The sequence below is a fragment of the Montipora capricornis genome, chromosome 7 (assembly GCF_036669925.1).
Source record: "Montipora capricornis isolate CH-2021 chromosome 7, ASM3666992v2, whole genome shotgun sequence".
Taxonomy (NCBI): Eukaryota; Metazoa; Cnidaria; class Anthozoa; order Scleractinia; family Acroporidae; genus Montipora; species Montipora capricornis.
Window position 1 is genome coordinate 24,901,773 of NC_090889.1, and position 17,500 is coordinate 24,919,272.

General features: G+C 37.4%; 4 protein-coding genes across 7 annotated transcripts in view; 2 read left to right on the forward strand and 2 right to left on the reverse strand.

The window, feature by feature from the left end:
• LOC138056603 (membrane-associated guanylate kinase, WW and PDZ domain-containing protein 3-like) overlaps positions 1-3,200 on the reverse strand; it is a 35,616-nt gene extending 32,416 nt beyond the window's left edge. The window contains exons 1-3 of one of the 2 annotated variants that reach the window (XM_068902442.1): positions 2,770-3,200; positions 1,405-1,521; positions 275-521 (exon numbers count right to left, since the gene is read on the reverse strand). In XM_068902442.1, the coding sequence (XP_068758543.1) occupies positions 275-521; positions 1,405-1,521; positions 2,770-3,088 (683 nt within the window). In that variant the 5' untranslated portion in view covers positions 3,089-3,200. Of the gene's footprint in view, positions 1-193; positions 522-1,404; positions 1,522-2,769 lie in introns of both variants that reach the window. The other variant, XM_068902441.1, reaches the window with a different exon arrangement.
• A 97-nt stretch (positions 3,201-3,297) lies between these two features.
• LOC138056609 (uncharacterized) lies at positions 3,298-6,560 on the forward strand. Of its 3 annotated transcripts, none has more exons than XM_068902448.1 (5): positions 3,298-3,489; positions 4,007-4,046; positions 4,198-4,348; positions 5,675-5,832; positions 6,193-6,560. In XM_068902448.1, exons 1-5 carry the CDS (start codon positions 3,467-3,469, stop codon positions 6,340-6,342), a joined length of 522 nt encoding a protein of 173 aa, XP_068758549.1. In that variant the 5' UTR covers positions 3,298-3,466; the 3' UTR covers positions 6,343-6,560. The 3 variants fall into 3 exon arrangements, with proteins under 3 accessions (XP_068758549.1, XP_068758550.1, XP_068758548.1); XM_068902449.1 differs by lacking the exon at positions 3,298-3,489 and adding an exon at positions 3,793-3,897 and having other exon boundaries at positions 6,075-6,203; XM_068902447.1 differs by lacking the exon at positions 3,298-3,489 and adding an exon at positions 3,796-3,897.
• A 2,588-nt stretch (positions 6,561-9,148) lies between these two features.
• LOC138056604 (protein bicaudal D homolog 2-like) lies at positions 9,149-14,269 on the reverse strand. Its single transcript, XM_068902443.1, has 2 exons — positions 13,919-14,269; positions 9,149-12,429 (listed from the first exon to the last, which is right to left on the reverse strand). The coding sequence occupies exons 1-2, from the start codon at positions 14,111-14,113 to the stop codon at positions 10,312-10,314; spliced, it is 2,313 nt and encodes a 770-aa protein (XP_068758544.1). The 5' UTR covers positions 14,114-14,269; the 3' UTR covers positions 9,149-10,311.
• LOC138056610 (ADP-ribosylation factor-like protein 8B-A) overlaps positions 14,260-17,500 on the forward strand; it is a 6,361-nt gene continuing 3,120 nt past the window's right edge. Inside the window, exons 1-3 of the mRNA XM_068902450.1 lie at positions 14,260-14,476; positions 16,163-16,243; positions 16,580-16,653. Coding sequence (XP_068758551.1) covers positions 14,354-14,476; positions 16,163-16,243; positions 16,580-16,653 — 278 coding nt within the window. The 5' untranslated portion in view covers positions 14,260-14,353. The remainder of the gene's footprint in view (positions 14,477-16,162; positions 16,244-16,579; positions 16,654-17,500) is intronic.

Consider the following 17,500-nt stretch of genomic DNA (forward strand, 5'->3'; position numbering starts at 1 on the left):
GTATCCTGACCGGGATACAATTTCGCACTTGTTGCCCGTGCCGGATATTGCTCTACATTGTGGCTTCAAATCTCATCTGGATCTTGGATTTCTTCTTTGTTAATCTAACAGATGCAATTTCAACAATATGTATGTATATATATATATCATTCTCACACTTGCTCTAACATTATTATTCATAATCAACACTTACTTAACAAAATACTTGATATTGTTTTCAGTATAGGCAATTTCCCAGTTTGGTGGCAGTGGGCCTAAATTATTATCCTCTGACCTTGGTTGATCATATCTATCATCCTCTCTTTCATTTTGATGCAAATTTCCCTTCTTTGCTGGTACAAATATCAAGTTATCCGAGGGCAATGGCTCCCTTGGTGGTTTTGGTGTGCCATAGTGGTTTCCTTCAAAAATTCCACACTCCAGTAGGGCCCCACTTTCCTCAAGTTTTCTGAACTCTTCATAACTGAGGAAGTTGTAATCTTCACCAGGAATTTCCCCATTCCTTGGCTTACGTGTTGTGCCTATAAGTAAAAGGACAACTCCTTCTTCAATTTTAAACACTTGATCTTAAAATGGCAATACCACAAATCCTCTAGTGACTTGGGTCCTAATCCAATATCTCTGCTATAATGTCTGAGTCACACAATCTGATTGTTGTAAAATGGAGACTGCAGTAAATAATGCATATCTGTGAAGACTTCAATAATAATAATAATAATAATAATAATAATAATAATTGTCGCAGCTAATTGCCGTTGCAAAGTACAGCAACGACGCAGCTCAACAAAGTCGAACCTAAAGCATACAATGGCGCCTCTGGCAGCTGGTATATGGTCCATGTGTGACCATGGAGCACAGCTTACTGCCAGGTGGAATCAGCTCTACGCTGGTTTTTGCTGAGGGAGGAAAACCGGAGATTGGGCGTAGGCTCGTGACTTGATCGCCCTGACGCAAGATGAAAGGTTCCGCTAGAGAAAACAAAAAAATTTTATTTGCCTTTGTTTTAACTTCCTTGCATTGCAGAGACCAACTGAGAGAGCTCGTGATGTAAACCCCTAAATACTTGTCATAACCTCTTCGAGGCCAGTATCACTCAACTGGTCGCATTTCAGTTAGTACGTAGGGTCGCAGAGAGTACAAAACATTTAGTGGGTGTGAATCTCATCTGCCACTTAGCAGCCCACTGCTCCAGTTGGTGGAGATCACGCTGTAAGCGGTGGTGATCGTCGGGGCAACATATTTGTCGGAATAAAACTGTATTGTCAGCGAACAACCTAACTTTAGAAGAAACATGTAAAGGAATCCAGCATTGATAACCTTAGATTGACCTCTTTAGATTTTCTAAAGGCATCCTGGGTTATAAACTTCACTGAAACACAACTGATGAAGGAATTTTAAGCTTACATGGTATGGTTCTGTTGTATAAATTCTCTCGGATGGTTTGCTGCAAACTGCTATCCACTGAGTTCTTGTCAAATCTGGTTGAAAGATATTTCTGAAGGTCTCTGTTGATTTGCTCTCCTGGAACATAAAAATAATTTATTCATGACTTGTCAGAACCAAGAAAGGGTTGTTCCTGCAATAAGCGGCAAAAAAATAATTTTACACTGGCATTTCCACAATTAAGCTTTTTCAAATTTAGTCTAGTTAAGTACAAAGACTGTTCTTGGAAAATTCACAGGATTAAAATATAATTAAAATCTGTGTTGCATCAAGACCTCTCTGAAAGTTGCATTTATAAACACAAATCAGCCTGAACTAAGTTTCTGATGAATAATATTATTTGTATTGCCTGTTGTTATTGTAAAATGACATTCTTAACAAATATCATGAATGATCTTCTCAGTGCACTGATACAATAACAATAAAAATTGTTAAGTCCTCATGCAGTTATAGTCTGAGAAAAACGTGTTTCTCTTAATTAGTTGATTATTATGTAGAAATATTGTGAAAAAGTTTAAACAAGGGTCCTGAGAGAATCAATTCTAGCAAATGAGCAGATAGTTTAGAATCTCAAATAGGAAAAACTGTTGAAAAACCAAACACTCTGATTATTGCAAACTAACATACGGAGCTCTGTAATTTACATTGTTAACAGACTAATTAGTTACATCTCTTCACGTAAAGACGACTTCGATGAACTTGATACACTATGGTATGACAAAGGACTTAGGAAAACATTATTGATTTTTTTGGGACATTCAGAGGATCACTTCCGAAATTGATATACACAATTATTTATTTATTTATTATTGTTAATGTTCAGTGTCAATTTTGGAAAGCAGGAAGACGACACTTTACAAGTAATGTATAGAGTGTTCAAAACGAGATTTGCTCTTAATAAAATACAAAATGTATCAACTAGGATTGGTCGTAATTTAATTGTAATATATTGTAGACCGATATGCACTATTGATAGCACGCAGTTGACAGAAACTTGAAACAGACATTTCTAATACATAAACTTCACAGCATTAATTTGGAGGCGGAAAGTGAATCTAACGATAGACTTCAGTGAACGAAGCATACCAGTCTTTCCGATAAAATCAATAATATCCGTAGCATTCCAGTCGCGTGAATCATATCAACCAAATATTCGAACTTGCATTCCAATTAATATAGTTTAAAGTGACTGCAACAAAAACCCGCTGTAATTACAGAGTTGTCGATCAAAGGAACCATATCTAAAATTGTTAAGTAATGAACGTTATGGTTTGATAGTTATTTTACAAAAGTCAGAAGACGAAAACTCTCTAATTCGATCCGTACCTGGTTTGATGATGCGTAGATTAACTGCATCTTTTGAGCTTTTTATTAACGGTAAAACATCAAATTGTGTGTAGCCTGCGACCGGTGTCCCATTTATCTCTAAGACCACATCTCCTGGATAAATCTTTCCTCGCCTGTACATCAATCGCTCCTGTTTAACATCCCCTACACAAATAAACTCTCCATTTTCTGCGCCACCTACTATGTGCAGATTAAAGTTCCCAGTCGGTCCTCGTTGAATCGCGCATTCAAGGACACTATATGACCAATGCTTGCTCTTACGAGGTAAGGAGTTGCGTAAAGAAGAGACGCTAGACATTCCCGGGATATCAGTTGGCTCGACTAACAGTAGAAAACATCCCAAACTCTCTTTTATGTCGTGTAGCTAACTTATTATAAACAGTGACTCACCGACGCTTAATGTGGCTAAACTACGCATGCCCAATATATTGGCATGCAAATACGATTGCAAATTACTGCTTTTTCCTTATTTCACTTGCAAATGTGACAACTCACATCTCATGAATTTCCTGTGGGTTTAATAAAAAGACTTGCTCAACTACTTTTCAATTTCGCAGACTACAAAAATGGTCGGAAAAAACGTCGACCGACGGAACCCATTGCAGTGCTTCATCGTTTGCTACTTTATTTAAAGTACCAATGTATTATTGCAAATCACTCAAGTTTATACGCAAAGATGAATTGGGTTGGAGGGGCACGGTAAGCGTAGATAAAGCCGCTAATCGTATTCCGGTTTTCTCATTTGAAGAACATGAGTCCTTAACATGGATAAAGATTGATGGACTTAAAATATCAGTCACGGCATGTAAAGTTGCTGCGAAAAGTTTGTTTTGAATTAATTTGTCCGAAGATTTCATTGACTATTGTGCGAAAAACAACGGGTCTTTTGTAGTTTCCTTATTTAAGCTGTCGACTAACGTAAAAATGCTTAAAATTGTTAACTTAATAATTAACCTCTTTAGGGGGCGGACAATACACTATTATTTTCATGACAATGACGAGATACCTATGTTAATGAGTCTTGACCATCTTCATGCATGACTTGAATGACTTACTGGCTGCAAGTGACGTGCTCCTCTCTTGGAGGCCATTCTTCTTTTATTTACGGTACAAAATGATTATTAACGATGTAAATTATCAGTAAAATCGCCCTACTCGTTTCGATGAAAAAGAGGCTATAATATTTCTTACATATGTTTTGCTTCTTCGCTTGCAGGAATCGGCTGAAGCTTAAGCATGAGAACAAACTGCAAAAGGTTAGAAGGAAACTACAATTTGTTGGTCTTGGATTAATATTCTTCTTTCTTTACAGCCATGTCTTAATTTAAGTATCAGTTACACCATTGTACTCAACAAAGCGGTCTAATGTTTAGAGTTGCATAATGTCCCAAACTCATCACACAACAGGAATTTTTTGAAAGAAAGCGGCAACAAAAGACCAATGCAAAAACAGTCATCCCGAAAAGAATTGACAAAATGAGGGAAAGAGGGAGAGGAAGCCAAGATCTTTTCTCCTTGGAAGTTATTATGTCAGCACACCAGAATACTCAAAGGGGAGGTAATGACATATTTTAATCTCAGAAATCCTAGAAGAGAGGAAGCAGTCTTCATTTATTTAGTTAATCTACGGAGCCAACCAGAGCACATCAAGCGAGTCACAAGTGTTTATGCTTGTAAAACTAGTCTTAAAACTTATCTTTAAAAAAAAAAAACATTTTTGTTCAGATTGACTCTTTTGCACTTTTATCTGATTCTACTGTCTTGATTTTTTTTAAGTTTCTGCTTTTTATTGATTGTAAAGTTCCTTAGGCCCGGGTGGCACTTGAGACAAAATTGGGACAACCAGAAAAATGTCAGATTCCTGTCAACAGCTGACCACGCCAAGATTGACCTACTTGTCTCTAGCGGAGAAAAACTTGTCTACAGAGACAAGTCTTCAAAGAAGCCTTAGTCCTGCCACAAACCAGGACATTTTGAGAACAAAAACAAAAAAATGTTTTCCTTGGGATAAAGTTGTCGATCAATTTCAAAAGACTGGTCAGCTCTTGGCAAAGCCCAAAATCGGGGAAAGCGACGGCCACGACGTCTTCTTCGCCGTTGGTTTAGCATCAAAACTTGTGCCGGAAGTGCTCTTATTTGTACAATATAGGAAGGGAGGATCGTTTGCTTCACTCACGTTTAAAAGGTAGAAGTAGAAAGCCAGAAAGGTGGCGATTTCTCGTTGATTCATTGATTGCGATTGCTTCTGCTCGCCACTTTGAATAAAACAGCGGGAAAATTAAAATTATGCCAGAAATGGCGCGCCGGATAAAGTGACAAGACTTTTGTTTACTTTACCATATGTCACGGTTGATTGTCTCTGTAAATGCGACCCTAAACCGGAATGTCTAATATTATCTGGGACAAGTTTTAAAACAACTTTGTCGGAAAACTCGTTGGACATTTCAAATGTTAGTCTCAAGTGCGACCCGGGCCTCAGAGCTTTTTTCAAGGTGATATGTAAGTCTATAAATTATTACTATTATTATTATTATTATTATTATTATTATTATTACATGGATCATCATACAAGATGTTCAGCTGTGATGTAGCACAGGCATCCCAAACTTATTGGACTGCTCATTTTAATGCAAACAAAAATTTAAGAGGGTTTAAAGGGATATCAAAAAATTATTTAAAAAACAAAGACATTGACTAAATTTCAGCTTGTAGCATAGAAACAACATGGAAAAGAATTTTTGTTGCATCTTATGTCCTTAGTATGTATTTTAGAGGTAATAGTGGGCTGGTTTTGTGATTCCATTATTGAAATACTCTTGAAATTTCTGTATCCAATTTGGTTTACTCAACAAAAAAATTATGGATAAAATTCACTGGTTGGCAGGTGAAGGAAGGATCTCTACGAGTCCTCGGAAAGAGGTTAAAGACACTTTCAAAAAAACTGGTAAACAAGGATTGTCTGCCAAAGGCCCTCACCAGCATATCATTCCTGAACTCTCTCCAGTCAGACAAACATCACAACTTCAACCACCATTGGAACAGGTGGGACAAATAACAGAACATGGCATACATTGTCATCTCACTTATATTAAGCATTAGAAAAGTTTTTATACAAGCTTTTGGTTCAGCAGACAAGACAACCACTCTCCTGAGCACTGAGAATTTCAGGATAAAAAGGTTTCATTACAATAACCATTACCAATGTCAATATCAACGACTAACAAGACTTATATCAATACTATTCTTATTTTATCCCCTTCCTTTCTTTCCTTTATGTGCTTCAGAGTTGAAAGAGTCATTGATGTTAGCTGGGATCAAAGGGAGGGACGTCTTGTTCAAAAAGCTGCACACTAATGAACCATGCTTTATTGGCTACTTGTATAAATTTCATTTTCTCCTTAGAAGAGACAGGAGAATCGCTGTTCCGAGACAGATGAAAGGGAGTATTTCTTCAGCAGTGTGTACCCAGAAGGAAAATTCTATCCGCCATTAGGAGAGGGAAACCAACTCATGGAAAACTGCTACATTGATCAGAAACATCACATCTTTTAAGTTGAAGTCTTTGCAGTAATTCGTGCACCTTCTGCCAGTTTCCTTGTTTGAACTTTTGCAATAAGAACATGTAACATTGTTAAACTTTTCTTTAAGTGGTTGCAAATACTATTTTATTTTAAGAGGTTGCATTATTTTAAATTATTGCTTATTTATCAGTTAATCTTATTTTAAAAAAAGTGGCTTCAAATTATAAGAGATAAAAATTCACCAAAGAACATCTTTGCTTGAATTTTCTTTTGCTTCCTTTTGCTGTGATATAATGTTACTAGAGTGACTTTCATATGACCTTGAAAAAGTGTTTGCAGTTTGTTTCATCAACCAGTGTTTGGCAAGATTGAAACAATGCATCTCCTGATTCACGCCAAGGAAACTCCTAATATGCATGAACAGTAAACAGTTTGATTGCCCAATCACTTTGCTGCATTTCAAATGTCATCAAAGCGAACTTTTCAGAAAGTTCCACAGAGAAATGTCTAACTCCAGACAATTTTACTTGTTATATATCTAGTCTTTCGCTCAACAAAATGAGCACTGTGATTGGTCGGTTCTTGGTCATGTGTCCCTGATCAAATTCAAATGTATCCCGATTGGGATACAATTCCACAGTTGTTGCCCGCTCCAGATGTTTTGCAACAATTGTTGACGGAAAAGTCTAAATATACAACAAAGCACTTAATGCCTGGTTCCTTGGGAAACTAGTTAGTTTTGTTTTCCCTCGGGTCCTGATGTTTCCCTCAACTTCGTCTCGGGACACATCAGGACTCTCGGGAAAACAAAACTAACTGTTTCCCTGGGGACCATACATTAAGTGTATATAGTCACTGGGGGGTGGTTCAGGACTTGGTGGGTTAATGAAGGTTGTTACCATTTGTATGTCTGACTGACAATTGGCTAGTAGTAATAGTACTAGTAGTAGTAGTAGTTCATTGTCAGCTGACCTACAAGTTTAGGAAAGCCAGCCTGGGGCCCGTTTCTCGAAAGTCCCGAAAACTTTTCGGGCCCGAAAAGCCATTTGTGAAACTGGCAACCGCTTGTTTTGGAAAACCGTCCTTTTGACATGTTTTCAAGGTAACAAAAATCCAAATGACAGTGAAGTTTGACGACTTAAATCCTCTCCGTTCTTGAGATACAAAGGGAATTGCAACACCCAAAAATGGCCCGTAAAGTTTCGGGACTTTCGAGAAACGGGCCCCTGGTCACCAAATCGACTTTCTGTGAACACTGCTATCCCATGAATGTTATCACACCAAGTTCAATTTTAAGATGCCTCGCTTGACCATTTCCTGAATCAATGAAGCCCCTGCAGTAGCAGATGACTGTTATATTGTTAAGATACAAAGATATATATGAATGAAATGTATACTTTAAGTGCGGTTTATAGGCAAAGGAGAGAATTAATCCTCGTACTTTGACAATTTTAGCAATAATTGTTAGACACCTGAAAAATTCTGGTGGCTTCAGCAGGATCAATACCATTGTACACTATTTCGGATCTAACCGCAATGAAAACACCAACATGCCGTGTGCTTCACAGCTCTGCATGTCTTTTACATTATAGGTCCGCAACATATATACTACACCCATGACCTCCTTCTCAGGAACAAATGAACCCAACAAATTGGCCTGCTCACAACTGGGCGACTTCATAGCTCATTTGGTAGAACATTGGGATCATGTATCTTATAGGGTACGTCAATCAACATATCACCTGATGAATTGGTCGATTAGTCAGTCAAGACTCGATCAACATTCGACTGACACTCGACTGACATGTCGACCGAGAGTCAACCACTAGTCTAAGGATAGAGACCATCGACTGTCAATCATTGAAAATCCATGGATACATTACCGATATTTAATCATATCATGGATGCTTGATCGATTTCCTGTTAACTGAAATATCGGCCAGACATCTATCCACTTATCAACTGATGTATCAGTTGATGCATCAGGCATGACAACAGAAAGTGTTCGAGAAGCAGGATAATAGGGATTGGGTCGTTTTCTATCGCCTGAGTTTGGAAACGTCCAAATTTTCCAGTTGGCGCCAAGTCAAAATACAGCTTTCAAATCCATTGCTATTGCAATTTCTCCTCAGACGTCGCTAATGTGAGAGCAAGTAAAATACCTCAAGGTCAATTGAAATTACTGCTGAATTTATTGGTGGCCGATGAAGTCAACTGAGAGCTGAAGCGGCCGAAGATTTTGTTGATGATTCGCCAGTTGAATTCAAACTCACATTGATCATTTCTACAAACTCAAGCTCGTATCATCTGGAAACTTTGCACAGACGTTTCAAGCATTATTATGTAATAATTACTGTTTTGTTAAAATCAATGTTTTGGGTTGTCTAATGCTATTCCCCCACAACTATTAACTGTGCATAAATTATGTTTGAATTTACAACACAGAGTGACACACTTAATCGCTCGCGGATCGAGCTGTGCTATCTCCATCCTCGGAGACACAGGGGCAGTCAGTCGAGACGGGAGGAGAATTGGAACTGGCATAAAGTTTTCAAGTAAGGCAAGAAGACCTTGACCTTGCTTTGATACAAACCTCTTTGCTTTTCTCCTGTAAATCATGTTGTAATGCCAATGAATTTCTATTTACAAAAGAACACCAGTGAGGTTTGTATCAAAACATAGTCAACTCTAGCCTCGCTTTTATTCAAAGGCCAGGTAACTGAGAACAGACCTGTAAAATGGTCTATAATTTAAAGCAAACGTGGATGAAAGCTTCGGAATGCATTATTGGATAAAACTAATTTCATTTTGCGACAAAGATCAAGCCCACAAACATATATACTAAATGACATTCCATATTTTCAAATTTATATTAACATTTCTTGTTTTGATTCTTCCAGGTAAGGTAAAAATTATGAAATTTGTTGACTGTACATGTATACATGTATATTAAAGGTAGAATACACAGCTTGCCCTTCACATATTTCTACCAACACCAAAGATGCAAGACAATATAAATTATGACTCAGTCTATAAAACATTTTTTGCAAAATAATCATACATTTTAAAAGACCCTCTAAAATCTAAATCTAAAAATAGTTATTACTTTTCAGAAATAAGCTGAAAGACTTTAAAACCATGAAGTACTGCATCTCGCCAATAAACCACGAGTGTTTTAACTAAGTCATATTAATTTTCTTCTGTACATGTACAGTAATAATAATTATTATTTTATATTTTCTATGATGTTCTGTTTTGATTAGGAGCATTGGGTAAAAAGCTTTTCAAAACATTTGGCTAAAAACTGCACCTTTTAAAATATAGCAGTACTCATAACAATAGTACAGAGTAATTCAGGAAGAACACATGATCCAATTCAACTCTGCATACACACAAAGTGATGCACAACCTGACAGGACAACACTGGTTACAACAAAGTTATAAATTTTCTAAAACTAGAACCTCACTTTTTGGTGCTGGCTCATCAGATTATTTATCTTAAAAGTCGACAATTCCTTAAAATATAGCAGCCAACTGACTGCTAACAGTACCTTCACAGTCAGTTGAGCTATCTTTGTTAGTCACCCAAAGGAAGATGACTGAATATATATCTAGAAAGTGTTGGGAAGGCAGCAATTTATGCCATAACTCAGTTGCACAATGTCCATCCTTCAAGGCATCATAAATTTGAAGTCCTGTAAGAACAATTATTTACATTGCACAATTTACACATACGTGTTCAAGTTGCAGTGATTAAGTAGAGGAAATCTGGAGAGATTTTTGTTGAGTTATGCTGTAACATTGAATGTGTTGTTTGGTTGACTAAAATTATTGACACACATGTAATGGCCCCACATTGGCCCCAGAAAAACATGTCAAGCTTAGCATTCTACATTGGCAATAGCTACTATGACTGAAGCAAGATGATCAGCTGACTAGAAATCAACTACAAGCAGTCCCCGCAGCAAGCCAGAAGAGTGGCAGTACACTTACATGTAGATCATACTCGAGTCACAGGTTTGGCTCTGACAGATTTTGAACCCTTCCTTGTGTAAGCACGGAGCCTTTCTCGTGCAATTTCGAATTCTTCTAGTCTTTGCGTCAGATCAATTTTCTGATGAATGGCTTGTTTAAGAAGGTGATTAATGGTTTTCTTCTCCTCTTCCGATGCTGCAAACTTGCGCTGAAGCTCATCTACTTGCACCAAATACTCTTCGCATCTTGCTGCATACATTGATCTCAGTGATGCAAAGGTGGACACCTCAGCCTTCAAAGCTTTCAAGCTTCTCTTCAGCTGAGCCACAGTTTCCGACTGCACGGCCTTGTCATTCTCATAACGACTTTTAAGATTTGCCAAAGCTACTTCATAAGTAGACTTGTTAGCCTTCAGCACAGTACGAAGAGTAGTAATCTGTTCTCGTTTAGTTTTGAGTAGACTTTGTAGCTTTACAATCTGTTGCTTCTGAGCTTCAGCATCTTCACCACCACTGGTTTCATCATCACTCATGACTACTCTAAACTCCAGCGCTCGCTGTCGGGATATCTCCACTGTCTTCTCAACAGCCTGTTTCAAAAACTTGACTTGATCACGCACAGAACTAATTAACCTGTAACAGGAATATGGATCACCTCTTTCCAAAGTTTCATTTGGATTCTCACTTCCCATAGGAGACTGACGAACTTCTGCAGTACTCTCTTTGCTGCCAAGATTAACAGCATTGGTTTCACCACTTTCTGCAATATTGGACTTTTCTAAACTTCCTCTCTTTGTGAAGGAGTTGGTGGGATGATCACCATTAGCAGAGCAGACATGCTTATAAAGTCTTTGCAGATCTTCACTGACATATTTCAGTTCATCTTGAGTACAGTTGAGGCTTCCTTGAGCATTGCCAGCCAAATCGCTCATGGATTTCACATCTTCTTGGAGATTTCTGATAAGTTCTTCCGATTCAATCCCTTTGTTCTTCATATTCAGTAATTCCTCTTCAAGTTCCTTGACCCTTTTTGTCAAGAATGAACTCTCATCAGCTTTTGTCTGTAAACCTGCCAGTTTTGTTCTCAAACTATCTATCTGACTTTGTAAGTCTTTGATTATAGCTTGAGATTTGTTGTCTTTTGTCTGATAACCTTTCAATAACTTCTTCATTTCCTCTAACTCTTTCAACTGATTGTTCAAGTGAATGTTAATGGCTTCCCTTTCTTCACCTGCATCATCACTATCATCAAGAGTTTCACATAAGATCTTTGCTTCAGTCAGCGTTTGCATTGCATCAAATTCCTCCTTCAGTTTTAACACATCCTTTTCTCGCTTGGCAAGTGCATTAGTAAGTTCATTTTTCTCAGTACTCAACTGATCAAGTTTATGAGCCATTTCTTTCACCTCGGATAGCTGAAGCTCTTTCATTAAGTCTTCAACAAGTCCAGGGACTGGTTTATATTCTTCAATGATACTCTCAATAAGAGGATGCTCAATCAACTCTGGAGGCTTTGCTGTCTCTGGACTTTCAAGTGAAACAAAGCGGCTCTCTTCATGCCAGTTATTTAGGGTTGATGATTGCTGCTGCCGACTCTCTTGCAGTTCTTTCTGAAGAATACTATTGCGATCTCTTTGTTCCTTTAATGACTCCAGAGCTTCATTGAGCTGTTTCTGGCCCTGATCTCGTTTGTCACAAGCAACTTGAAGCTGGAGTTGCACAGCCTCCATTTCATCTGTTAAACTTTTGTTTTCAACTTTCAAAGATTCAAATTCCACAAGAGAAGATCTAAGTGTGGAATACTGCTTCTGAAGATTAATATTTTCTTCTTCCAAATCATTGAATTCTTGTATAAGCTTTGATTCACGGTATTTTAGTTCCCTAATTTCATCTCTAAGCACTTTCTTACTGTGAGCAAACTGTTCAATTTCTTTTACATAGCTAGTTGCCTGGTTGCAAAGGCGTTCATTTTCAATCAAGGCCTCTCTTTCAGCTTTTCTGGTTTGTCGTAGGTCGCTTTCCAAATCGGTTATTTTCCGAAGAAAGGTTGCTTCTCTGGATTCACTTTCCTTGACCAAACTTTCCTCTCGATCATCACCAAAGCGGCTCCTTTTCTCTTGTTCAAGTTTTAGCTGCTCATGAACCTAATTGAATTGTAAAAAGTGGTTTTCACAGTGATATATAAGTACAAGCATAATCAGTGTGAACTAGGATTAAAAGAATTAAAAGTACACTTGATAATACTTACAATTTTGTCACCTATTAATATTATTATAACAGAACGTTGTTGTCAAGAAGGTGAAACATTGTTTCATCATACTTTTGCTAGTTTTTGTTTAAGTTCCAATGGTTTCTTTGTGACACATTATTCATCTCAAGCTAAATTTTTACACATTTGTCAGTACAAATTCCTCACTTCCCCAACCAGGTGACAATAGGGTGATCTGCCAAGAATTTGCCAGGAACATTTTTGCTTGGATAAGCAGGGCATTCTCAGAGTAACTGCAGAATACTGGGCCACTGTAATTACATTATTTTGTATTTTTCTAGCAGCATTGTTTGGAGAACGAGGTAAATAGCAGTATACATGCCATCCGTATGCATGCAAATACACCGTAAGTGGCTGGGTATTCTGCCATTTAGTTCATTTTTTATTAGCCTTGTTTGGAATGTTGCAGTGATCTCTGCAGAGATGAAGAAAGTGCTTGGAAGAAAGTGCTCACTGTTTTCATCAAATCATTGCAATTTTCTTTGCCCCCTAAAAAATATTATTCCTTTCCATTCCATGCACAAAGACTGAATACCCTGAGATGAAGTGACATTCTCATTTTCCACATTAGTATAATTTAATTCTTACCAACTTTTGTTTTAATTAAGCTTGTTTGGAAACAAAATCTTCTAATCTCTAATGATCATTAATTTGTTTCAAAAATCTGTAAGTGCCCAGCCAAGGCAGGATATTGGAAAGTTTAAATTACCTCTGAAAAAGGGGATGTTTTCTCTCATTAAAAAATAATGCCAAATGACTTGTCAACTGGTGTCCCGAAATAATCCCAGGGGTTGAGTGAAGTGGACTAAGCCTCACATTTACTGATGCATCATTCTCACTATGTCTAAAATTTAAAAATTATTTTACAACAAAAATGCATTAATGCTCTAGAAAGAGGAAAATAATGGAAATATAAAACCATGACCTTTGTCTGATCCCTGGATTAATCAGGAAGGATAAAAAGGAAAAAAAATACAAACATTGTGTCCACGTCACAGTTTCCTAAGGTCGGTGAAATATTTCTTGAAGAAATATTTTACGTGGAAATATTGCGCTGAAATTATAGAATTTCCGAGCTACCACAAAATGAATTGAAAATATTTTTCACAACATTTAAAATGGTCCCTGTGCCATTACTGTGGCTCGCGTTATCAAACAACTGAAACTCTCCTACTGTGAAGCATGTAACTTTATCTGTGGCCAGACGACAATGTTTTAGTTCGCGAGGGATAAATAATTTAAACTATTTATGGAGCTTTGTTCTGTTCTAAAAGATCCTAAGCTTTGATCCTCGATAAATCAGAGAAAAGTAAATCAAACATATCTTTCCTAATATATAAACAATAGAGAAGAATAATTTCTACCTCTTTTAGACAATCCAATTCTTGCTTGTTTGCATCCAGAGTGGTTTCAAGTTCATCGTATTGTTCTTGTAGTCTCTGTTTTTCTTCCAATACTGCGAGGCCATACTCAGCCGCCTGTACTTTTTCTAAACAGGCTTGTTGCAGCTCACTACTCAGCCGTTCTACTTCGCTTTTGAACTGATCGATCGTGTTCATTTTAGCTTCAAGACAAGCGTTTAAAATACAACAAAACAACTACTTTGTCTCCATTTTGAATTTTGAATAGAGATGCGAAAAAATGAATGAAATGTACCGCCTTCCCAGGTCTCTTTCGGTCTTTTACAGCGCGCAATGCAGCCTGGTCTATGATCTGCCATGTTGTCTTCAGTCATGTGATAAGTTTTGCATGGAAAGATTGATAAGTACCTCTGTTCTAGCACGAACTTTACTTTCAAGATGTTGTCGTTTTTTCGGAGTATTTTAGACTGGATAAAGAGTTTATTTTGGAGGGAGGAGATGGAGCTAACATTGGTAGGCTTGCAATATTCTGGGAAAACCACATTTGTCAATGTTATTGCGGTAAGTCTGGCGCATACCTTTCTATACAAATTTTTGGTCATTTGAAATTAACTTCACTCAAGCTTATTAAACTTCATCCAATAGCGTGAAAGGTTATCATATCAAAATTAAAAACGTATTGTTTAAGAATACTGCTTTTTCACATTTCGTTGTTTTATATTTTGACATCGTTAAACTCGTACTCTACAATTAACTTGTACAAAACTTCAGCTTATACCGTGCAGTTGGTCAGTCAAATTGTGTGTGACCTGTTTCTGTCCACACTTTAATTAGCTAAATATCAATATAGCATTCGTACCGCACTAGTATACTTAAATTTGTTCAGACCTCGAATTGGCTGCTTCCATTTTAGGCTTTATTTAGGGAATATGTTTCACATCTTTGTATGCTAGGAAGGTGGCTCTGTCAACTTGGTTCACATCAATGAAATAAACTCATTTTCCCGTTGAGTTCCGTTGATTAAACGAGTCAAGCTTTTAATGTGCTCTTTTTCTGGCAAAGGTGTATCCAAAGGAAATAAGAAAGTACTCAATGAAAGCACAAAGAAGAATACAAGTTGATCATAAATGTATTTTTTAATTATATATGATGCCTGCTATGCCATTATGTGTTCATCACAGGAAACCATTTGATTTGTTACTTAAGAGTAAATTTGTTTTTCTGTGTTTGTGTAACTTATACTTCATCATCAGTAAACAAAACAGAGCTGGAAATGCTCATTGCTGAGACTTGATTCTCACATGATGTTGCCTCAATGCATGACAAAGTCCATTTTATATTTCTAGAGTAGTTTGTATTAAGCACTTCACATTTACTTGACAAAAAATGAGTGGGATACATGGATGGATGTTTCCAATAGAGGACCAGTGATTGAAAATCCCATACATACATGTTGCTCCCACTGAATACATCTGAGGATGCTGAGATCAGCTCAGGACTTTAGAGCCCAATGAGTATTGCTCTCATGATGAGATGATTTTTTACAGCAAGAGGGTAAAATTAATAATCACTTCATGAAAAGTCCCAAGGTTGTATAGTTGAGCAGAAATTTTCTCTTGGGAGTCTACAGTTCAACAAATTTATGTTCTTTTTTTTAAGAAAAGGGAAAACCAGAATACTAAATGAAATTGGAAGTTGTCTGCCGGTTTGAGTAAAGCAGTCAACTGTTGTCATCGTCAAAATGAATTTTAATCTTAGGTTTGAAAGCACGTCTTAAATTGCTTCAGTTTCAGGAAAAAAATTAGTCAACTTCCCTGAGTCAAGTAGACATTGCTTTTGAGTTTTCATAGGCTGTCACCGTGCTTATTGAAACCACTTTTCAGAGTGGAGTGGAGACCAAAGATGTCTAAACCTAAATGCTGCTTCGAGTCTGGAAATCAATCTGTGGCCACTCAAGGGAAGGCACATGCTGGCCCACACCTCTGTGCCACTTTTGCTTCCCTTAGTGGGAAGCTCTGAAAGGAAAGAAGTTGAAACAAGGATGTGAGATCCAGGGATCGAACTCGGTACCTCTTGCACCAAGGCCACGCACTAACCGACTGTGCCACCCTTGCACATTTGTGAATATATCGCGATTCATGAATAAATCGCACTGCTGAGAGCCAATCAGATTGCAAGGAACCACCAGTGATTTCTAAATGGATGTAATAGAAACTTTAATTGGCTCATGGTTTGAATTTTTTTCAGTCCGGTCAGTTTAGCGAAGATATGATTCCAACAGTTGGATTTAACATGAGGAAGGTCACAAAAGGAAATGTAACTATAAAGGTAAAAGAATAAAGTATTCCTTAATTAAAATTTTTTGGTGGTATTTAATCAGAAACCCACAAGGGTTGAAACGTGTAACAGCCCCTTGTGTGCTGGGAAACAAGCTTCTGAATATTCAATTTTCTAAGTACCATATTTGGAACAACAAGAGCAAGGGGTTTCCAAATATGGTACTTAGCACTGAAACATTCAACCAATCAGTTTGCACTGAATATTCGGAAGCTGTGAACGCTCGTTACACGTTTCAACCCTTATGGGTTTCTGATTTAATTTAATGGTATTTTTTGGACCTTAGTTATGTGAGTTAAAGTAGTCATTGTTAGTTTGCTCTGCTAGGTCTGGGATATTGGAGGTCAACCACGATTTAGGAGCATGTGGGAAAGATACTGCCGAGGTGTCAATTGCATTGTGTAAGTATGGCTGAAGTAGAGTTCAATGAACCTGGGAAAAATCTTATTACTCCGAAGAGAACCCTTTGACCTTTGACCTTGTGGCCCCTGGTTTTCAAAGGATGGATAACTTTATCCGGTGGATAAGTCACTATCCAACAGTTGCAATCAAAGAGTTAAGTATTTTCTCACGTAACTGTGAATTATATGCGTACTCTAAGAACATCTAAGTAAAGGCATGTTCAAAATTAACCTTTGGCAATGTGTAAGTATATTTTCCAAACTGGATAGCAACTTATCCACTGGATAAAGTTATCTGAGTCTTTGAAAAACTGGGGCCCTGATTTTTTAGCTGCTGAGCTTTTTAAGTGACTCATGAGAGCTAAGATAGGGACCTGGCACTAGTTGAAATGTAACAAACATGGGCCAACTAGTGCCAGGTCCCTATCTTAGCAAACTAGTACCAGGTCCCTATCTTAGCTAAGGTCAAACTGATAATGCTCATAATGCACAACTGTGGGAAGTTGACTAATAATTTTTACATACAAAGCATGAAGGAGTTAGTTTCTAATGAAACTGATGCTGTGTTGGTGGGGAGTAAACTAAATTATGAAAAATTTGGTTTTATCAAAGGAGGTAATAACAGTAAATTAATCGTAAAAAAGATTTTCCAGCTGACGTTTCGAGCATTGCCCATTCGTTACTCTGACGTTTGGCTAACAGTTGCAAATGGTTCTTGCGGTGGTTAATTTAATTAGAAATGTGGTGACCTGAACAGAAGACAAATCAAGACAAATCCAGTTCATGGTTATTGCAGTGTGAATCCTGAGAATATACATGTAAATCTGCACCCCCTCAATCACTGAGC